This window comes from Gouania willdenowi, chromosome 6 (assembly GCF_900634775.1).
Source record: "Gouania willdenowi chromosome 6, fGouWil2.1, whole genome shotgun sequence".
Taxonomy (NCBI): Eukaryota; Metazoa; Chordata; class Actinopteri; order Blenniiformes; family Gobiesocidae; genus Gouania; species Gouania willdenowi.
In genome coordinates this window covers 19,479,425-19,506,404 of record NC_041049.1, presented here as the reverse complement: position 1 = coordinate 19,506,404, position 26,980 = coordinate 19,479,425, and the positions used below count along the sequence as shown (strand labels likewise).

General features: G+C 39.2%; 1 protein-coding gene across 1 annotated transcript; it reads left to right on the top strand.

The window, feature by feature from the left end:
* The first annotated feature begins 320 nt into the window (after nt 1-320).
* On the top strand, nt 321-25,230 carry abcd2 (ATP-binding cassette, sub-family D (ALD), member 2). The gene is made up of 10 exons (XM_028449645.1): nt 321-1,436; nt 4,667-4,847; nt 7,241-7,362; nt 13,128-13,290; nt 13,849-13,943; nt 14,679-14,824; nt 18,788-18,933; nt 21,904-21,988; nt 24,390-24,515; nt 24,586-25,230. The coding sequence occupies exons 1-10, from the start codon at nt 498-500 to the stop codon at nt 24,788-24,790; spliced, it is 2,208 nt and encodes a 735-aa protein (XP_028305446.1). The 5' UTR covers nt 321-497; the 3' UTR covers nt 24,791-25,230.
* The last annotated feature ends 1,750 nt before the right edge of the window (nt 25,231-26,980 follow it).

Below are 26,980 nucleotides of genomic sequence, written 5' to 3'. Positions count from 1 at the left end.
TATCTTGGCTTTTAAATCACTTTTTTATTTTTTATTTTATTGTATTTATGTATTCACTTTTTTATCACTGTTGTACAGCAGATTTAGAGGATATACGTCACAGACTGAACCAATCATCTTTCGCTGGGGGCGCGACCAATGAAAAACGACGCTTTAAAAGTCACGGAGTCAGTCAAGACAAATTATCAAAAAGAAGTACAGTGCAACCGGAAATGAAGGCGAATTCAACCCACAAGCTAAGAATTGCTCTATTCGTGAATATGTACTTGCGTTTTATTTTGAAAGTAGAACACAGGAAACGACAGTATTTCAGTCCTGCGAGCTTTACAGTGATCCAGAAACAAGCAGGATGTAGCGGTATATGCAGCACGCTCTTTCTCCACATCAATCCGACCATTAAAAAAACATTTTAGTTTCGATGTCTGCGCGGGGAGCCGGGTTTGGGGGATGGTTGTGTTAAAGACCGCATTCAGGGACGACTAAAAGCTTGGAGAAAGATGTCCACCATCCTGGATGCGGCGTCCAGGGCTCGATGGGACCGCTCTGCTGCGGTGAAGAGAGCCGTGTGTCTGGCGGCGGCTGCTTACGGTGTTAAAACGCTGTATCCCATCCTCTGTAGGCAGCTCTGGAAGAACACAGCCAGACATCAGCACCGCTCAAAGCCGGAGAATGGCTCTGTGTGTTCGGGGAAAGCCCACACAGAGGCCGGGCTCCACCACAAGTCCTCCCCCGGGGTGAATGCGGCATTTTTCCATCAGATGCTCGAACTTGGTAAAATCCTTTTCCCAAAGCTGGTGTCCAAAGAGCTGGGTTTACTGTGTGTGCACTCAGTGGCCCTCATCTCCAGGACGTTTCTCTCTATTTACGTGGCCAGCCTGGATGGAAAGATAGTGAAGACCATCGTGGAGAAGAAGCCCAGACGCTTCATCCTGCAGCTGATCAAATGGCTCCTCATCGCCATCCCAGCCACCTTCGTTAACAGCGCCATCCGCTACCTGGAGTGTAAGCTGGCCCTGGCCTTCCGCACCCGGCTGGTGGACCATGCCTACAGGACCTACTTCACCGAGCAGACCTACTACAAAGTCAGCAACATGGACGGGAGGCTGGCCAACCCTGACCAGTCCCTCACAGAAGACGTGATGATGTTCTCCCAGTCTGTTGCTCATCTGTACTCCAACCTCACCAAGCCCATCCTGGACGTGATGCTCACCTCCTACACCCTGATCCAAACAGCCAGGTCCAGGGGAGCCAACGCCTCAGGACCCACGCTGCTGGCCGGCCTGGTGGTCTTTGCCACGGCCAAAGTCCTGAGGGCCTGCTCCCCTAAGTTTGGGAAGCTGGTGGCAGAGGAGGCTCATAGGAAGGGCTACCTGAGATATGTGCACTCCAGGATCATCGCTAATGCTGAGGAGATAGCTTTCTATAGAGGACACAAGGTAAGCACACACAGCACAACTACAGTATATAGAGCAGGAGTTCTCAACCTTGGGGTAGGGATCCCATTTGGGGTCTCCGAAGCCCATAAGAAACTAAGACTATTTTTTTTTTTTTATATATATATATATAACAATTTGAGCCCATTTTTGCTTATTTTTATCCTCTTTCTTTAACTACTCCAAACTTGCCAGATTTTTTATTTTATTTTCTGTGAACTTTTTAATTATGTAGAACATTTTCCATTCAAAACAGAACAGTGAGATGTACTGCACATTAGGAGTGTGACGATATCTCGATACGGCAATATATCGCGATATTTTTCACGTGATCGATTATCGATATGCTCGCGCTAAGTATTTTTTTTATTTTTTTTATTTTATTTTTTATTTTTTTACCTAAACTGCCTTTTCACAAAAATGTGCAGGTACGTCTTCACAGAAATGTTGTCACTGTTTGTTGAAGGAACCAATATATTGTTTACTGGAATATTGCACTATAATGGTGTCACTGGTAAAAAAGACCCTATTTTTTGTTTACAGAAAGCACTATTGGAGATACTTATTCGTTTACATTGGTATGTTGACACCTATTTACAGAAATGTTGCACTAAAATAGTGTCACTGTTCATAGGACACTTTTTCAATTTATTGTCTTTCAGAGATATCAAATAAAAATTGTATTTTTTCACTTAATCTTTTTTTTCTTGTTATGTCATAGATTATCGTAGATTGATTTCTGACCAATATATCGATAATCGCAGTATCGTCATATGGTGAGATAATCGTCATCGTGAGCTTTGTATCGCGTATCGTATCATGAGGTACCCAGAGGTTCCCACCCCTATTGTACATGAAGACAAGGACAGATACAGAATGATTAAATAATAATAAATCATAATAAAAACAAGAAAGCACACACAAAAAAAATCATACATACAACAATCAAGAATAATAACAAAAATAAACATCAAAAATAACTAAATAGAGGAGGAGTCTATGGCCCATTCATTATTATCAAAATTGATTCCCAAATTTTTCTAACATTAATTGTAATCTTTTCCTGGTGCATAAGTTGATGATTTTGTGTCTCCATTGTATTCTACTGGGGGGTTTGTGGGTTCATCCATGAAGCTGTGATCGTCTTTTTTGCCACCAAGAGCGTCTCTTTCAGCAAGAAGTTGCAGTCTTTATCTAACATATAAAGAGCTGGAACAAAAGGAGGTTTAATACCGACTAGTTTCTCTATCTCCTTTTCTATACCTCTCCAGAACTCTACTATCTTGGGGCAATCCCAAAATATATGAGTAAAATCCCCACCGCTCCACAGTTCCTCCAGCATAGATTAGATGTTATTATATTTTGCTGTGATACCTGGAGTAAGAAAAAAGCACATCTTTAACTTCCAGTCGAACTCCCTCCATGATGGACTATTTGTTAGTTTATGTCCTGAAGCAAAAGTGTCCTCCCAATCCTCGTTCGTTATTGTAATTTTTGTTAAATTCCCATTTTTGTTTGACGTCAATATCGTTTCCAGTTCATTCTTTTTCTAGTGCTTTATAAATCTTTGAAATCAGCCCCTTTTTTGCCTGCGTATCCTCTGTACACAACATGAATAATTCTTCTACCCTGGTTGGTTTTTGCCACTGCTTATGTTTGTGGAGATAATGTCTCTATTGCAAATATTTGTAAAAGTCACTGTTTGGTAAATTGAATTCCTGTTTGAGTTGTTCAAATGATTTTTAGATTTGTCCCTTAAAGACTTGTGCAATGAATATCAACCTCTTTCTTGTCTATCCTACCTGGTACAAAATCTGGATTTTTAGCAATTTTAGTCGCTTTTGCAGACTGAATTTCATATATGTAATTCTTTTTGGAAGACTGACCATATTTTTATTGTTTCTTTAATCCATTCATTCTGAATCCTTAGCGTTTTGTGGTCTGATCAAGAAGGGTATTGATCCTAACTCCATCGTTAGGCTTGCCCGTTGCTCCATTTCCACCCATATTGTATCTTTGTCCTTAGTTATCCATAATATAAGGGCTGTAAATTGTGCTGTGCGCCCAAGAAATAATTCCTTAGATTTGGTAGATTTAATCCTCCCTTGTTCTTTGGAAGCAACAGTGTCTTGTATTTAATCCTCACTTTTTTGTTTTGCCATAAAAACCTTGATTAATATTTGTCTCATATTCTAAAGGTGGATTTGGAGATGTTAATTGGAAGTGATTGAAAAAAAGGAACAGTAGTTTTCTTGGCTGGATGTTCATCCTAATTGTTTCCACCTCCACCCTTCTACCAAGTAGAAGTAATTTCTTTCATTAATTTACCATAATTTGCATCATATATCTTTGAGATTTGAGTAATAAAATTTAAGAAATGCACCACAATGTATTCTGAATATGAGAGTATGAACAACTGAGTCACAATGTTGTTAAATTATCAGATTAACAACGTGGAACAATTTAAGATGATCAGAGGTTCGTTCAAATCTAGCAAAAGAACAAACCTGGTGAGGCAGTGGTGTGCTCTGCCCCCTCAGCCACAGGACTGTGGAACCATGCCCAGTGTCTTTGACTGGGTGTCAGTGTTAGCCTTAACCTGGACTGGTGCCCTCTCCACAGCAGACATGGGTAACTGGCAACCCACAGCCTAATTCTGTGTGGCCCCCAAAGTAAAATGCCCAAATCACAGAAAAACACACAAAACGACATTAATAACAAACTGAATGAGAGAAAATATACAAATTGACTACGAAAATACAGGTGAGAGCACTCAGAGAGAGCATGGTGCATGATCATTCACACTTTCTCTCACGTGGCTGTGTGGTTGAATGCTTAAAAATGAAAATGAAACGGAAGTTATGAGCATAGCATGTATTGTGCAAAGTCACCACCACCACAAAGAGCTGAACATAGGGATTCATTGATCTTCCAAAGCAGGATATTGATCCGGATCATCCCTAAAATTCATCAAAATCCATCCTTTAGGTTTTGAGTTGGACTGTTTTCAGACGCACAAAAATAAAATAACATAAAGCCAGCCAAAATATAACCTATTGGCGGAGCAAAAAATGAGAGAGCAAATGTACACAAAAAGTATATCAAATGATGACAATTTCACACAAAGTCACCCGTCTCTGCTCTATGTTATATTGTGCTTTGTGCCCTGAATAATCTAATATAGATAATTGCTGACTCTGTTACTGCATGATGGATTATGTTCTGCACTGCAGGTGGAAATGTGTCAGCTTCAGAAGTGCTACCGGGCCCTGGCTGACCAGATGAACCTCATCCTGTCCAAGCGTCTGTGGTACATCATGGTGGAGCAGTTCCTCATGAAGTACGTGTGGAGTGGGAGTGGCCTCGTCATGGTGGCCGTGCCCATTATCACAGCCACAGGTTTCGCTGACAATGGTAGGAAACCCATTAAGTACTCAGCTCATTGTCCTCAGACAGAAACCGTTAAGCTAGCAGCTCGTGCCAATGTATCGTCTACCAAACGGTGGGTGACATCAGACACTGCTCTGATGATGCCTCTGAGGCACTTTGGGTGCTAACTTGGGTATTCATGGAATAACTAAATTGTTTGTCCACCTGTTGGGTGATTTTCGATGATTGCCTGTCCAAATGACAAAGTACGCAAAAGAGGGGGTGTCCGCCCGTTTTAACGAGGGTTTGGCACTTGTTATGGTGTTCAACATGGAGACTTTAGGCACAGTGACGTTCTGTAGATGTTATTGGAAGAGGTGAATAAAGTTGTTCATGAATTATAGCCAACACATGTGAATACAAACAGGAGAAATGCAATATAGCAGGCTATTTGTGAGAAAGTGAACAATGTTGGGAAACCAAGAAGAACAGCAGATGAAGTCAAGATATAATGCTGCGTTCACACCGGATGCGTCACAAAATGTCCGTACGTCCAGATTACATACAAAGTCAATGGATAGATGTGTCCCAGATGCAAAATCTATCCGGTGCGGCGGTGCCCTCTGATCCGCACGTCAAGAACGTTGGCCATGTGAGCGCGCTCCCGATTTTACGCACATTTGCAAGAGTTGAAAATATTGAACTCCTGCGACTGTTTCGCATGACGAAAGCCAATCAGAGTCTTTGTTGGCAATGATGTCAGGCCGTCAACATGGACACCGCTCTGTTCACCCATTCACCCATGGAGTAGAAGCTGTGTGTGACCACCTGGAGCTGAATGACACAGCCTTTATAAGCGGGACCGGACTAGGAAGGATTTGGCGTGGAGGAGAATCAGCGAGGAGGTGGTAGTAGCAGGTAAAAGTTCTCTCTGGGCTAGGATAGCATTAGCCGCTAATCACACCGGCTTTTTTCACTGGTGGTTTATGTTTATGAGAGGAGAAAAAGGAGTGCAGCTCCTCGCTTCAGCAGGCAGTGAAACTCACCGAGTTGGATGTGTCGCAGGTGGGCGGGGCCTCACCTCAGACACGCATATCGAGTGAATGGGGACATTTTTTGATTCTGCGGCACATGCGAAAGAAGAACAAAGAAAAAGTCCACTGGTCCACTGTGTTATTCTGAAGTCCACAGTCAACGCAGCCATCGACCAGGACATTTTAGAGCACGTCATGCTTCCTTCTGCTGACCAGCTTTATGGAGATGCTGATTTCATTTTCCAGCAGGACTTGGCACCTGCCCACACTGCCAAAGGTACCAAAAGCTGGCTCAATGACCATGACTGTTCTTGATTAGCCAGCAAACTGGTCTGACCTGAACTCTATAGAGAATCTATGGGTTATTGTCCAGAGGAAGGTGAGAGACACCAGACCCAACAATGCAGATGACCTGAAGGCTGCTATCAAAGCAACCTGGGCTTCCATAACACCTGAGCAGTGCCACAGGTTGATCACCTCCATGCCACGCCACATTGATGCACTAATTCATGCAAAAGGAGGCCCAACTAAGTATCGAGTGCATAGAAATGAGCATACTTTTCAGAAGCCTTACATTTTTGTTTAAAATATCCTTTTTTATTGATGTAATATTCACATTTTCCAAGACACTGAATTTTGGCTTTTTATTATCTATAAGCCATAATCATCAAAATTTCAAGAAGTAAAGGCATGAAATGTTTCACTCTGTGTCATGAGCATATATCATATATGGGGTTGATTTTCTGAAATGTGTGACAAAAAATATTAAACATTTTCATAATGTATTTGCATCTCCTTCTGCCATAATTTTGAGGCAGTGTGGCAGAAACGCCCAGATAAATGAATAAATTAACTTTATTTAAAAATATAGGAAAACAAAGTTTAAAAAAAAAAAATCATACACAATTTTGAAAAAGTAGTAGGGTAAGGTATACTTTTTTTTTTTTACACCCTTTAGTTTATCTCATCATTGCTAAAATTATACATACACCAATATCCATATAAATATATATTGCACCTATACTACATAAATGTCCATATAAATGTATAATATTGGATGTATATAATGTACTTAAATATCCATTTAGATAAAAGTACATACTACTTTATAAATATACATATATCCACATTATATGAATATCCATGTATGGTATATAAATGATTATATGATATATAAAGGATTACATATTCCTTTGAAGCAAATATGCAAAACAGAATTCTTGTTGTATGACAGAGGCAATCCTCGGTGTGCTCAGCTCTGCAACATGTGTTTGCGTGTTTAAAAATCCCATGTGTGTAAAAAACCTAATTCTCGCTTTTCAATGAAAACATCCGTACTCTCACTAGTTACTAATGCAAGACCAGGTTTACTCAGTTCCCACGTGTATTCTGTCCTTCCTTTAGAAACAGCAGACGGACACACACATGTGATGGTGAGTGAGAGGACGGAGGCCTTCACCACAGCTAGAAACCTCTTGGCTTCAGGCGCTGACGCAATCGAGAGGATCATGTCGTCCTACAAAGAGGTGCAGATTCATTTCTTTCTATTCTGTAACGTTTTTTAAACACAGCTTTAACATTTCCATGTATATTATTATATTACAGTACATGTCAATCGCAAGGTTTCTTTAATATATATTTTTTAAAAGAATTTGGATAATAGTTAATGTTATCATGCAATGGGATTGTAATAGTTTATCAACATGTAGAAAATGGCTCCAATAAGGGAAAAAACAATACATGTACCGGTATATGTTGTGATAGTAGGGCCGGGACAACGCGTCGGCGCAAAATGTGCACGCAGATGCCTCGTCCGACCAAAACAAAGATGGCGGCGTCGGTGAATAACTAGTGCGAGTAGCTCCTCTGAGGTTCAAAAGTGAAAAGCAGTGAAGACATGCACTCGTTCGTCGAAGGTAGCTGTTCCCCGTAACCCTCGTCCTTTATCCTGGGTGTGACCGGATGGATATCAGCAGCAGCCGCACGCGCGCACTATTGGAGTTTTTTCTTTGCATTTTGACCTTTTATTTTTCCCTTAAACTTCCTAAAGGACAACACACACACACATTTTTTTTCAGTTTAGATATGTAAATCAACATGTATAAATTACTTTTAGTCAATTAATGGGGAGATAATCGAATCGAACCAAATTGAGCTGGAAAAATGAATTATTTGATTGTTTGAATCAATGCATCGAAAAAATAATCGCTCGATTATTTGTTTAAAATAATTATCTTTTATCCCAGCCCTATGTGATAGTAAGTATGTTGGCAACTTAGCAGGTGATTTGCTTGTCCTCCTGCAGCTTTGGATGTTTGTATATTTAAATTTTTTTTTATTTCCTCCTTTATTTGCTCTTGTAGAGCCTTGAAGCACAGTGGTTGTCATGGTAACAACAGACTGTTTGCCTGTTTCTTTCTGTAGCTCAACCAGCTGACATTTAGTGGTCAGACGTGGCTAAACAGATGGAGGAGGACTGACTGGAATCTATTCTTTTTTTTTTTTACTTTAAACACAATCGTGGGGAAGTAGTTTTTATGTTGAAATAAGCCACAAAAAAAAAAATTGTGTTTTAACCCCTCAAATACTACGGACTGTTCCTACTGTTTAAGGTTTTAGGTGCAGCTGTTTGTACTTGTGTTCATGAGCCTGCTGCTTCCTCCGTGACTGTGAATGAGGAATATTGGTTTGCATCTGTGGTTAACAGGGGAAACTTACATTACCCTGACGGGTTGATAGCGTGTCAAACCTCAGTGAATCACACAGCAGCATGTTGTTGCACTTCCTAAGACGATCTGGCACATGTGGTGAGGTGCGGTGCAGTGCAGCAAGCCTGTGCATGCCATAGAAATGCATGTGAGTTTTCTCCACTGACAGCAGAGAGGAAGAACATTCCTGACTAATCACAGCTCTACACTCTCTGCCTTTGAACATAACATTGTTTACTGTTACTTACCTGTATAAAGTTAGCAGTGACACAACTGGGGGTACTTTCTTCCTCATATTTATTTTTAAGATGACCTATTTCTATGAATAGATCATCTATTTCTGGTTTCAAACATGATAGCTGTAGCTGTGGTTAAACATTTAATCGGGACCAAGTTGAGAATACTGAATTAAAGTCTCAGTAAAGCCTACTTAAAACCTAAGGATGGATTCTTTGCATAAGCAACAAATAAAACAACTGATTGGTGATTTTGCATCAAAAATCACATGAATGTGTATCAAATTATAGCGGCTGCGCAGCAAGGGTCGGGGCCAGGCGATTTTAGGCTAAACAAGAATCTTTTAGTGTGTAAAGGCAATTTGGCTTCATAAGTGAAAAAAAAAAATGCAACTTTTGCATTGACTCCAAATGTTCACAATTCATGTTAGAGTGAAATTCACAATGCTGTAAAAAAATAGAATTATGATATTTTTCTGACATCATCTACAATGACTACAGTTATGAAAATTATATGACATTTAATAACATTGATAATTCATTTAGCAAGAATTAGCAATATGTTTACATCGCCATTTATGGTCAAACATTTTGATGCACTGTAAGCAAATATTTGTAGATCGTTTGTGTAGGTGTCAATTGAGCAACAAAAAAAAAAGAGATAAGTTTAATAAGTTTTATTTTTTGGGGAAAAAAAAACCAGAGTGATTGACTTCATAATTTGCATTAGGTTTAAGTGTCCAAAAGTTTCTTCAGTATTGGGGCTACTTTTCAATTTTCAAACATTTGATATTTAGAGGCTTGCTGTACTGCCATGTTTAGGACGATTGGCCTGTTTTTGCAGCTGAATCAATCTGGCAAGAGACTGGACCTTTGTGCAAAATATGGTGATTGTTTTCACACGTGGGAAGTCAGAAGAAGAAAAAGAACATGAAGGATAACTATAGTTCCCTGACCTTTGAGACAACTGGCACTAAACCCAAGCTATTTGATCACTGCGGGCACAAAAACACTCAACCTCAATCCAAAGTCTGTTTTTCTTTAATAGTTTAAGTGACATTTCAAATGGCATATTTTATTATCCCCGCCACAAAAATGTGGAAGGGGGATGTAGGTTTGAGCTCTGTCTGAGTTAAAGGAGACAGCTTTTCTCAGAGACTGTTAAAGATAGGATATAACCAAATTCAGTTTGTGGCTTCAGGGTATCAATACCTTGATGGAGTTCGAAAATAAGAGGCGTGCAATAATTATTTCCGGAGTTATTGCCCTTGTTCTGTTTTTTTTTAAATACTTTGTTTGAGGTGTCTTCAAAGGGGACAGCTTTTCTCAGAAACTGTTTAAGATACGATAACCAAATTTGGTGTGTGGCTTCAGGGCATCAATACCTTGATGGAGTTTGAAAATGAGAAGTGCGCAATTATTATTTCCAGAGTTATTGCCCTTGTGCCATTTTTTTTCTCCTCTTTTCGAGGTATCTTCAAAGGGGACAGCTTTTCTTAGAAAACGTTTGAGATAGTTAGTAATTTTATATTCTGATGTGATAATATTTTCTTATGTATACATCTAAGTTAGATTTATACATTTAGGAAAAGGTTGTGAGTTATAATGAGAACCAATCTGGCGGAGGATCTTGATGACTGTCTTTTTGTTATATTTTGTTTGAGTTTTTTCTCACACGAGTGTAGTCTTGCATGATGTGATGTTTTGAATAATACTAATAATCAATAGATACAACAGGCCAGACAAAGGTTCCACTTTGATTAATGGTCCACCACACTGTCACACATCGGCTCTTCATAAGGATTTCTTTGAATGCCACTTAATACACAGTAGGTCAGCCAGCAGCGACGCTCTGTGTGTGTCTCTCAGGGCTTAGCCTAGCCGTGAATAATCCTCCATCTGCTGACCTCTCATCTCTGCACTTCAGCTTTCCTCTCACTTTCTCTCCGTCCTTCCACAGCTCTTAGAGCCGTTCCTTCAACATTGTTTGGACACACTCGAAGAGAACAGACCCAGAAGCTTTTCATAATGTGCAACATGCACAGTGCACTTTTGCTGAAGTGCCTTATTTGGCACAGAGACAGTTTGACACTTGAGTCATCATACTGCAACAGTAGGCAACCAGTGCTTGGACCAGTGATTCCCAACCTGTTCGGAGAGCTTATGATATATTTGAGACCAGTGGTTTGGAATAAAATCAGCAAGAGCCAAAAGGGCACAAAAATGAATCTTTTATATAATAGAGAAGTAAATATTAATACAAAAGTTATTGAATGTATTTGCAAATATAAATGTTGATGATTGAACCCTCCTGTTATCTTCAAATATCACTAACACATTTTACCCTTGGGGCTAATCTGACCCCAAGGATATTTGCAGATTTTCAGAAAATTGTTGACCAAGTTTTTGTGTCAGGCACTTTGTTTATTTTGAATACATAAATAAGCCCTTGACCTTTTCTCTTGCGCCACCATCAGGCCAAACTTTTAAATTAAAATACATTTATCTTGAGTAGTTTACATCCAAATTTTTTACATTTATTGACAACATTAATGACCACATGAGTATGCACCCTATTGGTTGTGATGATGATATGACCTTTCCTGTAGCGCCGCCATCAGGTCAAACTTTCAGTTTTAGAGTTAGTGGATCTTGAGAATCTTTGATCCCAATCTTTTCTAATTTTTGGGTGCACATTCATGGCTTTTACAGAATGTGTCATATTGATTGATGTTGGGAACCCTCCTTTCCTCTCATAAATATACTTATTTACTTATTTTTATGTAACATATTTGGGGTCATTCACTATAAAGGCAAGGCAAGACAAATTTATTTGTATAGCACACTTTATACACAAGGCAACTCAATGTGCTTTACATGATCAAAAAGTATAAAGTCCTCTATGTCACTTTCACTGTGAAAGAGCTGTTCCATGTCATGTATCAACTCAAAAGTATTCACTCTGCACCTGCAGGTGTAGGGATGTAATGTCACACATGGGTCACACACAGACGGACAAGTTTTACACAGCTCAAATTGACCCCAGAGGAACGCCAATGCATGCAATATGCATTAAAAAAATATATTATCATGATGATTTTATGTTAAATCACTTGTACCCATCAAATTAGGAAAAGTCATGAAATATGAAGCAAAAAAAAAAAGTCCACTATTCTTTTTTGAATGATGATTATTGAATGGGGTTACATTGACCCCAAGGATAATAGGAGGGTTAATGTTAGATAGAAGTTCCCCAGGAGAAATAAACTTGTGTATGAGATTCAGTAAAGTCTGCACTCACAGCAGGAAGGCCTCCAGGTCTCTGTGTCTGTCGTTCTTTCAAAAATATGTTTGTTTTAATCAATCAAGCTGTGTCAACATTCTGCATTGTCCCTCTCTGCAGGGTTCGATTGCATCTAAGCACACATTTGGCTTTTGTTTTTCTCTCTCTAGTCTGATGAATTACAGTTTTTATATTGCATTGTGTTGAGGGTTTATTAGTGAGAAATTGAATGCATAACATTGTTTTTAGGCCACTCACGTTTTCTTGTTGTTGTTGTTGTTGTTGTTGTTGTGTATACTAGTTAAAATCACTACTCCTCTGTTATTCGTGAAAGGATCGGGCTGAAATGTGGTAGGTATAATCTATAGATGTGTACGCATCGACGCTTGGAGCCTGATTTTTGATTTGGGGCCCAGCGCCAAAAAAAACAAAACAAAAGTTGATTTTCTTATTTATTTGAGAGTCAAATATTACGACGGTTGGTGGTACCAAATCATTGGCACATACTAATACAGTATATAAACAGGGTCTATTACCCCGTACGTGTCATGGGGTGCCAGGGGGTCCCCTGGGGCCCCATTTTTCAAATGACTACTCCATTAGTTCTCGTTAAATTGGAATGCAGTTTGGTATGAATACTCTATGAATGAATATGATGAGACGCTCGGAGCACCTTTTTGGGAAATGGGGCCCGGGGGCACACCCCCTTTTTCAGTAATTTCTAAATTTATCGGAACATAGCTGACAGGCAGTTCAACGTAGATTACGATTATGCCTCGCACAATGTCATTTGTTTTACTCGGTGGAACCGAATCATTTCACTGAATTCTCGGGAACATGGTACGTGCTATTCAGCGTGGAGACGCCCTGCGGGCCCAGCCATAGTTCATCAGAACCTGTTAAATAATGTTCAACTTTTTTAATTTCAACATTTCTTCAGCATTTCTTCATGCAGCATTTAGCATACAGTATGTGTTCTCACATGCTGTTTTCTTCAGAGAATGTGTTTTATTTAGACCATAAAACTATCTGACGTGTGTACGTGTGTGTGTGTTTTGTGGCAGGTGACAGAGCTAGCAGGCTACACTGCCAGAGTCCACAACATGTTTGTGGTGTTCGAGGATGTGCAGAAAGGCATTTACAAACGATCGTCTTTATCAACCACAGCAGGACCAGAGAAGAAGAGCAAGCCTGAGATGCACATCGATGGCCCTCTGGAGATAAAGGGTTGGTTCACTTCAACCAGTTTTGTGGTTCAATTTTGTCCGCCCCCCCCCCCCAAAAAAAATTGTAATGCAAGAAGTTGGAAACAATATGAAGCCTAACATATTACATGGATTAACTCGTACAAACACACACCAAACGGCAGTGAAAAGCAGAAAAATTCCACAAAGTAACAACAAAAACACACTTAAAGATTCCAAAAATACACAAAATGACTTGTAAAAAACACAAAAGGATTACAAGGACACACAAAACAACAATGCCTATACAAAATGACTCCGAAGAAACAAAAAATGTCAACGCAATTTCAGAAAATTACATAAAATATCATAAAATACCACATTAGAAATTCCCAAAATGACAAAAAAAACACACAAAATGCCTTTGGCTGCATGTCCTATCTAAAATGAAAAATAGATTGGGTGGTAGAGACTGGTTTATGGTTTTAACCCTGTAATTCCTGCTCAGTATGTATTAACCACACCATATCTACACTGATGTGAGACTAATTCCTCATTATTGCTCCACAGTGCTCATGTTTCCCTCTCGTTTTCCTCGCAGGTGAAGTGATCGACGTGGATAACGGCATCGTGTGCGAGAACGTTCCCATAATCACTCCAAACGGAGATGTCGTCGTGTCCTGCCTCAACTTTAGGGTAACATACGAATAATGTCCAGCACACACATACTGTATGTACATTTGTTAAAGCTGCTGGAGACAGTCATTTTTTTTTTATCTGATAAAGACGTACTGTAGGCGTTATAGATCAATAAATTGAACATCATTTGTCTGCAGGACTCCACATCCCACAATGCAATGCGCAAAACAATGTCAACCAGAGTGTTTACAGTGGAGATCTTAACAAACTTAAGCGCGAATTTAAACTTTTTTCATCTTTTTCAAGCAAATTATTTGATAAGAAACTACCTAATAAAAAAATATCTGATAATTAATTACCTGATAAAAAAAATATCTGATAGTTAATTACCTGATAAAAAATATCTGATAGTTAATAACATGATAAAAAAAATCTTATAATTAATTACCTGATAAAAAACTATCTGATAATTAATTACCTGATCAAAAATTATCTGATAATTAATTACCTGATCAAAAAATATCTGATAATTAAGTACCTGATAAAAAATATCTGATAAAATATTATCTGATAAAAAAAACTACCTGGTAAAAGAATCTTAACAGTGTACCAGTGCACATGCCTTTCAATTGTCTCTTCCTGTATCCATGTGTTTTACTGTATGTTTGATGCTGATGATAGGCTGATATCATCCTCTCTGTGCTCAGTAGAAGCTCACAGCTCAACTGCAGATTTACTTCCGGATGGTCGGCTTTGCTGTGCAGCCGTTATTGATCACTGTCTGTTTTCCAGGTGGAAGAGGGCATGCACTTATTGATCACGGGGCCCAACGGCTGTGGGAAGAGCTCTCTGTTCAGGATCCTCAGTGGCTTGTGGCCCGTGTACGGCGGCAGGCTGCACAAACCTTCCCCTGAACACATGTTCTACATCCCTCAGAGGTCAGTCTCATCACCACATTATCATACACACTTTGGAAGTTTGGCCTAAACCGGAGGTCAGGTCAGGAAAGTAGTCACACTCAGAACTTACACAGGGGCAGGGTTGGGGTCAATTATAACTCAATTATGATTACGTTGACCAGCATTTTTTTTTCAATTAAAATTGTCATTATTGGCCATCCATGAAAAAGCTACTTACCCTCCCACTTTTCTATAGCAATACATAATTCCTACGGGCACTGCACTTGTATTGAAAATTACAATATCGCCTATATCGACGTGTTTTTTAATCTTATTTTATATTAAAATTAGTGATTGACCGATTGAATCAGCCGATCTTTGCGTGTTTTATGTGGATCGGCATCGGCCGATGCGCGCGCTGCCGATCCACTTTATTAACAGAGCGACTGCTTCAGGCTGCTCTGTGTTGCTGCAGACAGAGGCTGCATAGCCCCTCCCCCCACTAGCAGAGCGTGAAGGAAGCACTTCAATCCCAACGGCAGGTTTTAAACTTTCAAAGCATCTTTTAACTGTTTAACTCAGCGTTGTTCCGTGGTTCCATTTTGTGTCGCACTTGTAGTTAACGAGCAGCTGGCTGGCTGGCTGGCTGGAGTGTGTGTGTGTGTGTGTGTGTGTGTGTGTGTGTGTGTGTGTGTGTGTGTGTGTGTGTGTGTGTGTGTGTGTGTGTGTGTGTGTGTGTGTGTGTGTGTGTGTGTGTGTGTGTGTGTGTGTGTGTGTGTGTGTGTGTGTGTGTGTGTGTGTGTGTGTGTGTGTGTGTGTGTGTGTGTGTGTGTGTGTGTGTGTGTGTGTGTGTGTGTGTGTGTGTGTGTGTGTGTGTGTGTGTGTGTGTGTGTGTGTGTGTGTGTGTGTGTGTGTGTGTGTGTGTGTGTGTGTGTGTGTGTGTGTGTGTGTGTGTGTGTGCGTGCGTGCGTGCGTGCGTGCGTGCGTGCGTGCGTGCGTGCGTGCGTGCGTGCGCGTGCGTGCGTGCGCGTGTGTCTGTTAATTTATGTTCTGGGGTTATGTTGGAATGGACTATTATTCATGGTTTCTTTTGTGTTTAATACTATAATTATATATATTTATACTCCATAATCCTGTTGATAAAATATATCTTCAGTCAGGCCAACTTTTGTCAAAGCTATTTTCAGGACAAGGATGAACAGTTCTCTTTAATAATATTTCATGAGATGTCTCACTCTGGTTTTTACTTGTTCTTATTCTACATCACCTGTTTTTATAAGTTGTTCAATATTTTTTACTTGGTGTCATTCAACCTCACCTTTGTTAACTCATTCAGTGCCAGCCAATTTCAGATGTTTTACCCCCCCTCAGTGCCAGCCATTTTTTGAGCATTTTGACTGATTTTAAAGACCCACAGAATATTTTCTACTATGACTATCTGAAATCTGAAGATTGAAGCCTCTACTTTCATCAAAAAAAAAGAATTTGTTTCTGGCTCGTTTCGTTCTTTTGTAATCAGCCGTTAAATAGAGCAAGTTTTACACAAATCTTCAGTTTCAGGGCAAAAAGCTGAGAAAACAGCCTTTTTGTAAAAAAAAAAAAAAACCCTGTCAGTGACTTTAAAGCTTTTTTTTTTTTTGCTTTAGTGACAACTCTAACATCTGAACATTGATTCCTTATATAAAACAAAAAAAAAATACTGAGACTGGGATTTTGATTGTAAAATTATTATTATTTATTTATCTGGGTCAGAGTTGAATAGATTTCTTACTGTATTTTGGTGTTCCTCCAAGTTTCTCTCCCGTCAGTCTGCACACACGCATCTTCCTCTTCCTCCCGGACATGCAGAGTGTCACTGCGTTCCCCGTTTTTTTTATTGTTTTATCTCACCGTCGCCACATTATCCATGAGTTCCACACCTGCTCTGGTCGAGTGTGCGCTGCTGGGAACGTCAACTCTGTACGTAGCGCAATTTTCTGTCTCATAAACACCTTTCCTCCTCTCCCTCTTAACTCTGCTGAGCACAGATGATCTCTCATCCAAAGGTGCGCTGCTACCTCCTACACAGGCTGGGTGTATTTTGTACCCCGCCTCCTCCTCCCGACACGCAGAGATGACCCGTTTGGTTTTATCTCACCATCGCAACATTATCAATAATATACTCAGGTCCACACATGTTCTGTGTTAGTATGTGGAGCTGTGAGCTGCTGGATACGTCACAGTATCACTCTGTAGCACCTTAATCTCACTTGTTCCTGCTTCTCCTCCCCAGCTAATGGTAGCATCAGTGGCTAATCTCTCATCTAAAGGTATACTGCTGCCATCTTCAGGGCACAGTTGGTCACTACAACACCTCACAGCTTAGATATTGATGAGGGACCTCCGCCAGCGTGTTTTCTAGTAATCCCCATGAAAAAACGCAAATGACGAGTTATCTCGTCAATGGCACTGAGCATTTGGATCTGAAATGACGAGTTATCTCGTCAATGGCACAGAGTGAGTTAATTTCAATAAATGTGCCTTTTTGATCGAGACTTGTACCATTTGTTATCATCATTGTGTCATTTTTATGACGTAAATTGGCCCTAAAAAAAACCCCATATTGGTCGATCCCAAATTAAAATACTAGCTTTAGGAGTAGCTGCTTTCACCTCTCAGTTAGATGGATTTCTGAATGCATCCTAACTCAAACCCTCCCCTAAACAAGCCACATTAAAGGACTCACTCACACGTGCTGTCCCTGGGATGAGAACAAGCCAAAAGTGGCTCATATTTTGCAGCTGTTTGTTAATTATGTATATTGCTCTGCTCTAGTGTAAATGTTAATGTCCCCAAAACTTGCATGTGAGAAAAATCGTCGTTCGGACTCCCATTAATGCTAAACCCAGTGTTTGGAATAACGGCGTTAGGTAACGGCGTTTGTTTTTCAGTAACGGGGTAATCTAACTAATTACTTTTTATGCCGTTAAAATGCCGTTATCGTTACTGAACGTTAAATGTGGTGCGTTACATGTATTGATTGAATAAACTGTGATCCGAAAGCAGCCCTGGGGTCATACGCAGCTGTAGTGAGGAGGTGGGTTTAAAACAAGGTAAGCGATTATGATTGGCTTAGGCGGCGTCATGTTTCATGGTAGCCAATCAGAGCTAGTGTTTTTACACATGTGCCAGCAAGAGGAGGTGGGTTAAAAACAAGGTGAGCGATTATGATTAGCTAAGGCGACGTGCCAGCACATGCGACACGCACACACACGCGCGACACACACACACACAGCAGATTTGATGAAGCAGCAGAGATGGTGGGCGTTGTCATTTTTAAGGTGTTGATACAAACACTACTTTAAATTATTTGTTGTCAAAGGCAAGAATATGCATGTGAAGTGTTCATTATATCAAGGAGTGAAGACACGCATCTAAAAAATCTGAATTTTTTGACATACAGCAACTTTTTTTTTTTTTAACAGTAAATAGTTACTTTCCTTGGTAATGAGTTACTTTTATTATAGAGTAATTCAGTTACTAACTCAGTTACTTTTTAAAACAAATAGTGAGTAACTATAACTAATTACTTTTTGAAAGTAATCTTCCCAACACTGGCTAAACCACAGCATGCAACATTACAACCAAGCATGCATTGAAGCCATGAGTGTAATGGAGCTTTAAGTGCAAGACATGTGAGTAAGAGATGGAGTCGTGACCCACAACCTGAAGCTCTGAGCCGTAACCCAAGCCTGCGCCGCTCAGAACTGCTGACTCAGCTGACAGCGCTTCCTCAGTGCAGTGAATATTTTATACAGGGGATGTGACAACCACCTGGCAGCTGTAACAGAACCCATCACTCCATCTACAACAGAGTAACCAGAGGCTCAATAGGTGTTGTTTTCCCTCAGTGTTTGTTCTCAGTGTGTTCCTCCATGTCAGAGCAGTTATTCTGCACACTCAGCAAAGGTGGAGACGAACAAAGAGCCACTCAGAGGCTAAGCTGTGTTTTAATGTCTGCAGGCCGTACATGTCCATGGGCTCGCTGAGGGACCAGGTCATCTATCCAGACTCGGTGGAAGACATGAGTGCACGAGGCCTCAGTGACAGACAGCTGGAAGCCATCTTGGACATAGTCAACCTGAATCACATTGTCACCAGGGAGGGAGGTAGGGGCCCATGAAGACTCACATAGAAATATGATTATGGAAAATAGAAGCCTTAGTTGTGAACTGTCCAACATGCAATCAACACACATTTCTGTGTTTCTACATTAAAGTCCTAACAGGAAGTGTTGGGAAGCAGCATCTTACTGTTTAAACCAGACGTGGGCTACTTTGACCACAGCGGGGGCCAAACAGATGTGATTGTCTGATCCAAGGGCCGTATTTTCAATATTCATGTCAGCATTTACAATAATGCCCAATCTGAGCATTAATGCAAGAAAAAACAACGAAGGGATTGAGTGTTTTTGGTGTTGTTTTGTATATTTAAAGTGATTTTTATGTATTTTCCTATTAATTTGTTTGTATTTGTTTTGTGTGTGATGAGTCATTTTTGTGTTTTTGGTGTTATTTTTGGGTATATGCGTTGTCGTTTTCTGTGTTTTTGTTGTTGTACTTTAAAAATTATCTTTAATTTTCTACATTTGGGTTGTTATGTGGTCGCTTTTTATATATTTCTTAAATTTCTTCGCGCTTTTGTTCTTCTCTTGTATGTTTAAAGTAGTTTTGTGTATTTTCCTCTCATTTTGTTTGCTTTGTTTTGTGTGTATTGAGTCATTTTCGTGTTTATGGTGTCGTTTTTCAGTATATCCGGGTCTTTGTTGTCATACTTTAAGATTTCTCTTTCATTTTGTGTTTTGTTTTTTTGTTGTTGTCATTTTGTGTTTTTTTTTTTTTTTTTTTTGCTGTTTCATGTTTTTTTTGGTGTCTCGTCTATTCTTCTGTAATTTGGATGTTTTTTGAAGTCATTTTTGTTCATTAACTTTGGAACGAGGACCGCATGTGGCCCTTGGGGCCGCTGGCTGCCTCGGTCTGGTTTAAAGATGGTGGTTGAACTGAGTTTCCACTAATAACAGTAAGTGCTTGGTGTGGTCTATCGATCCCTTCAACACTTTTTAGGATTCCCATTAAATAAATGATGAGAAAATTACAATCAGAGACTCTCGCATTGGTTACAGTATAGATACAGTTTGCTGACCAACAGTTTTTTGTATCACGGTTAAAATAAATAAAGGCCATGAATAAGAGCTCCTGAGCAGGTTTGCTGGCTTTTGGCATCATTGCTTGTATTGCCCACAACTTTAAAACTGGCAGACTTAAAACGGACTTGTGCCATGACAGGAATAAACACTGTAATGTATAATTTTTAAACAGAATACTATGTAATAGAACCAGGATCATTTTGCTTTTCAGAAATGTTTTAAGAAACTGTTGTATTGATGATTTGCGTAAGGAACTCAGATATGAATTTTTGAAATTTCGCCAATGATGAGAGAGAATTTTTAATTTTTCAAACTGATCCAGAATCAGTATAATAAGCCAGATCTCATCCACAATTTTATGGAATTTTCCATGGTGTAAGGCAGACTTAGGCAACTGGCGGCCCTCTATCTAATTTTATGTGGCCCCCAAAGTAATTGTACAAAATGACAGAAAAATACACAAAACAACAGCAAGAATACATTAAAAAATACAAAGAATTACAACATTGCAGGAACGTTCAGTAAAAGACAAGGTGAAAAGACAGAAAACACTCCAAAAACACAAACAGTTACTACTAAAATGAACAAAACAACAGTAATACAGAAAAAAATACACAAAAAGACAAGAAAAACACAAAAAATTACTCCACAAACCCACAGTACTAACAAGCAAGCAAAATGACAACAGAAACAGACAAAAAATTACTCTAAAAACACAAAATGGCAGCACAAATACACAATATGACCCAAAAAAAACATATATTTTACAGGAAAGTACACAAAAGGACTACAGAAATGCACAAAATGTTTCACAACAGGCAAGACAACAACAAATATACTCAGAATGACATAAAAACACACATTACTAGAAAAACTCTTTGTTCTTTCCTGTATTATTGCTCAGATCGCTCATTAATCTAAATGCTGACATGAATATACATAATGTGGCCCTCCGATCAAACAAACACATTTTTGTGGCCCCGCTGGTGTAAGGTCTATTATATTAGTTAAAATTTTTGACAAATTTTGTTAAGTACTATTACTTAATGTAATGCTGCTAACAAACAAACAAATTAATAAATGTAAAATGAATCAACAAAACCAACAGTGACTCAATACTGCCCCCACTTAAAAAGCTGTAGTACAAGTCAAGGCATTAATTTTGTTACTTCTGCCAAGAAGGTAGTACATTATTTATGAATTTGTTTCTCTCATCATTGGCAAAATTTCAAAAATTCATATCTCCCTTTGTAATTGACCAATCTTTATGATATCAAATGTGACTTATCAGATGCGGATTGAACGAAAACTGAAAATCATATTTTAAACACTTCAGGAGCCCAATCAGTTATAGGCCTGTACATTATTATTTAATGTATACATTACAAGAGTCAAGTTAAACATTTTATTTAGTAGTTATTTTCATTGTACATTGTGCGTCGTTTTACTGTCAGTGCTAAATAAATATTTTTAATATTGTTTTCTAATCACCAAATACTGTGGAAGCAGTCAAAAAAGTTTCAGGTCGAACAGACACCGTGTCGGGGAGAAATTTGCTCCACAAACACACACATGTATGCAGAACTTCCTTGATTTATTAGAGAGATAAATCCACAGCATATTGTAAACCATTTTACCTGGATCTGGAGGATATCACGCAGGTATTGCTCCAAAAAGAGTCACGAACACGCTCTAGACTTTTCCCAGCCATTACAGACAAGGCCAACTCAGGAATATGACGGACATCCCAAAAGTAAATAAGGGGGTGGGGCTTTTGCGAAAGGTCAATTGGCATAATCGTTTCTTTCTGTGCTTAATTTTTCATTTTTTGCGGCCAAGAATTTCTATTTCAGTGCCTCCCTATTGCCCATGCATTTAGACATACTGTATGGTTTTGAAACCTCTTCCCCGTGTCTTTTCCTGTCGTGTCCAGGCTGGAATGCAGAGCTGGACTGGAAGGACGTTCTGTCTGGAGGCGAGAAGCAGCGAATGGGCATGGCTCGTATGTTCTACCACAAGTGAGCAGAGACAACTTTGTTTTTTATATCAAGTAATCCAGGCAGGAACCGTATGTAGTGCTGTCAAGAGATTAAAAAAATGGAGAGATTAATAAGCGGATTCGGCATCTCGCTGCGCGCAAAGCATGCTGGTCCGGGTCAAAGGTCAGGACTACCCAGCTCCCGCCTAGCTCGTATCATAAAACGTAAACATGGCCGAGTCTGACAAAGATATTGAATATTTTGAGCGTTGTAAAGTGGATGTTTTAAAAGAATATTGTAAGAGACGTGAACACGTTGTTACTGGGAAGAGGAAGAAAGAACTGGTGGCCCTCGCTTGGGCAATGTCATTTCAAAAAGCGCCTATAGTTTTGACAAAACAGCAGGAACGAGAGGCTGTCAACCTTGATTATAAATCTCTGCTCGAGATCGATGTTGACAGTTGATCCTGGGGGGATCGGGGATATTGTGGCGAGAAAAGCCCCCGAACCTGCTGGGTGAGAGACACCTCTCTAACATGTACACCACAATATAATATTTATATACTAGTTTACTAGTTAGCTTTAATGTAGTACAGTATATGTCAAACTTACTGATTTAATCCATTCGGCACGACGTTCTGGATCTTTTCTTTCAGTAGGAAATGGGGTGAGTACGTATGGCGGGTCGCATATACATCGTGAGGTTCCTTTATTGCACTCGTGAACGGGGCAAAACTCTTTCATCCACGTATTAAGCCCACGTGTACCGTTGGAACAGCCACGCACTGAACAATGGGACCCTGGCATATTGCCTTAAAACGACCTTAAGCAAAGTAAATGCCTAAAAGTCCGTATAAGTAGCCGGTTGTTCCGCTAGACAGGGGCTTTGTTGACACGCTGGGTAGTCGTGAACTCTGACCCGGATATATTGACCCGGGAATCGCGCATGCGTACTGATTTGCCTTATTGATTATGATTATTAAGTTTTCTATATTATCTCTTTTTTTACTTTTAATTACTGAGAAAAGCCCTTAAATTGAAATATTTTCACTCAAATTCATCACATTATTGTTGATTATAAGATTGATTTATAACAAATAAGTGGCTTTATAGCATTAGCTAACATTAACGTTAGCTGTTGCTGCACTCGTAACTTGCTTTGCGTTTATGTGCGTATGTTAAAGGAAACTTGCAAACAGAAAAAATGAAGTTAAAGATTTTTAAAAAACAACGCAGTAAACATGAGTGTAATTAATTAATGAAAGTGTCTCTGTATGGTTGCCGTACGGACAACCCCTGGTGCTATTGGTACGTTTACCGAAGTACAAGTATGTCGGTTTAGGGTTAGGTTATAAGCCTATATCGCAAACATTTTTAGGGTTAGGGTTAGGTTTAGTCTTAGTCACGTGACCTAAACTGGCCAAATAGTTGCGCTGTGTACGGATAGCATGTCAGTATATTGATACGTCAATCGTACGGATAGCCACTGCCGTAATTATTTGGAATTAACGTGATAATTTGACGCCGCTAACTGTACAATTTAAAATTTTATCTAAAACCAGTCAGGAATACCAGTTTGCTCTTTGTTCACAGGTAGGGATTTAACGATTAATCGTAAGGCAGTTAAAAATCGATTCATAGGTATCACGGTTCACATCGATACTCTGAAAATGGAATTGCAGTACTGCAGAGGGCGCTATCTATTTATTCTTCTCTTGTCCAGAAGCGTAGGCGGCGGGCGGAATTTGCTACTACTTTCTTTCTGGCCGCCTTCTACTCTTAAACATGTTCATAAATGATTCCTTACCCTTATATTACCGAAAGAATATTTGTAATATTACGTGAATATCTGTAAAAGTCACGTTTTTCTATTAGCTCTGTCTGCTAGCGCATAGCATCTCTTCTTCACTGCAAGAATATCTGCATGCCAACCGACCACTGGGTTACCACCGCCCTCTGCTGGTCCAAACAAATATCTGACGTAAATACAGTGCAATGTCTTGTTAAGACACAAAATACATTTTCAGTTGCACTTTTAAAAAGAAAAAGAACTATTATGCAGTTTTGCATTGTTTACTATACAACCAGAATTTAAATTAATAAGCTTCTTCTTCATTTGTGTTATTCCTTTATTTATTTCATTCAGGATTTATTTTTTAGTTAAATTGCATTATTTTGAATAGTTTATCAAGGGATTCTTTTGACAATGAAAAATAAAAGGAAAATAGTACAGTATTTTCTAATTTTTTTCCCAAAAAAAAGTCGCATTTTGTAAAATAAATCGTGAGAGAATTGTATAGTGAACCCAGTATCGTGTATTCGAATCGTATCGGGAGTTGAGTGAATCGTTGCATCCCTATTCACAGGTAATAAGTGTGAAGTTTTGTTGGGTTTTTTTAGCATTGCAAAATGTGAATAAAAATACCGCTTGTGTACATCAGGCCTAAATACGCTCTGTTGGATGAGTGCACCAGTGCTGTGAGTATCGACGTAGAAGGAAAGATTTTCCAGGCGGCCAAAGATGCTGGCATCTCCCTGCTGTCCATCACACACCGACCTTCTCTCTGGTAAAACAACGTCGTCACAACAACTGTAGAAGGTTTTTTTTTCCACCTTAATCCTGGCGTCTTCCCACAGGAAGTACCACACCCACCTGCTGCAGTTTGACGGGGAAGGCGGCTGGCGCTTTGAGCAGCTGGACACAGCCACGCGTCTCTCTCTCACTGAGGAGAAACAGCGGCTGGAGACGCAGCTCGCCGGTATTCCCGAAATGCAGCAACGCCTCAATGAGCTCTGCAAGATCTTGGGAGACGACTCTGTCCTGAAAACAACGGAGGAATGAAACCGTTTGCAGTTTGTTCCCCCACATTATTCTCTTTCACTCTGAGCCTCTTTTAGAAATGGGGAAAAAAGCGTTGAATGAAACCCCCTTCTTCCCTCGTTTTGAGCTTTTTTCCTCCCTCTTTAGGGGAGGAGAGTGAAGCACATTCACATAAATCCCCCTGCCCCCCCCTCCAATTGACCTCCTTTCTCCTTTATGTTGTCCTTGTTTGGTTTCAGTGCACATGCTGTAGTTCAAGGTGGCGTTATCGCTGTTCGAAGTTGGGAATTTGATTATTTTCTGAGCATTTTATTCTGCTTTTACACGTGAACAACTTTAAATCAGACCCACTAACACACTTGTCAAACTTAAGGCCCAGGGGCCAAATCTGGCCCTTTAGAGCAGGGTTCCCAACTGGTCTCACCATGGGACCCACGTTTTGCTACAGTCATTAAATCACAACCCACTTTTTTTTTTTTTCTTTTTTTTTTTTTAGAATTCAACCAACCAAATTTAGGTTTTTTTAAAAATAGCTGTTGAAAACACACACATATATACTCTTTTATGAAAAAGAAAAACAAAACTAACATAAATCTATATATTTTCCTGTGCAGCATGCATTTCACAGTATGCCTATCAAAAGAAACTTTTCTTTCAGAATAAAAGACATGTCCAACATGAGAGACAGTGAGTATTTATAAATTTATTTATTTTTGACCAGCTGTCCGTGACCCACTCAGTACAGGTCCGTGACGCACTTTTGGGTCCCGACCCACCAGTTGAGAATCACTGCTTTAGAGCATCTAATTCAGCCCACAGGAGACAGTAGAAATGAGAAAAAATTTGTTATTGTGTAAATTACCAAATAATTCAGTTGTAGATTCCTCAAATTCACAATTTTAGGTTTTTTTGCTTATATCACGAGAATGCAGTCATTTTAATTAACAAATTGTGGAAAGAACTCTAAATTTTTCCATAAATCTAGCTATTTTTCATGAAAAATTCCACAAAATTCCCCTAAATAACACAACATATGGTTACAAAATCAAGTGATATTGAAAACTTGGCCACAATCATGTTAAAATTTTAGCTTTTTCTTTTCCCCCACCTAAAATCTGCATCCCACTCGAGATCAAACTGGTCCATATTTGGCCCCTGAACTAAAATGAGTGTGACACCTCTGCACTAACATGTTCATAGCTCAGCTGTACAGGTTTCATCTTTTATTTACCAGCTTTTGATTTTCAGTGGACTTGATTGTATTTGTTTCCCTTCCTAAATAAATTCAGAATATACTTGAGTTTAATTTGTAAAAAGCCTGCAAAAGTGTTTTCATGATGCTGCACTATGCAGACCTGCTATCTAAAGCTAAATGCAGAGTCTGACCAGATCTATTTTTAGAACAATTACTGACGCAGGTCTGACTCCAGAACTACAGGCTTCTGGTTTAATGAACAAATACAATGAGCTGAAGGGACTGCGCTGCTCGTCTGGTCTTTGATTGAATCCATAGATACATACACGCTGTGTTAGGGAGGAACAGCAGAAAGGACACGGGACGCGCTCCGTCCTCGGGTTGAGTTCTTTTCTTTGTTTTTATTCTGTGGTTAAAAACTTTACCAGAAGAAGAAGATGATGTCAACCCAGTGCTATTGTGACACTGGCCTCCAGACATACATCAAGTCAAATTATATTAATAATAAACTAATTAAGCTCAAACCATTGTAAATGTAAAAAAAAACAACTTTATAATGAGGAGAAACAACCTGTGTAAAACAGTGCCTCCTATTTGGTCAAATCAGTGAGACTAAAAAATTAAGTGTAAGTGAAGACTTTACATTATTATTATTATTATTATTATTATTGTTTATTTAATGTGGACATCACAATTACATTGAACAACTCAGATGTATTGTGAGTGTTTTAGCACATGTGCTAATTTGCAACACTTGTCCACATAAGGCTTTTTTTAAAGTGATAAAAGTAATGTGCAAAACAGTGCCCCCTATATGGAGGCACAGGTACTGCCTGCTTTTTTCCGTCATTCTGTTATTGTGTTGTTTTTTTAAGGACAAATCAGTAAGACAAAAAAAACTACTTAATGGAAAGTGAAGACTTTTTACATTTTTCTATTATTATTATTTTTTATTATTATTATTATCATTAGGTCAAACCAGTGAGACGAAAGAAAAAGATTATTTGATCTACTAA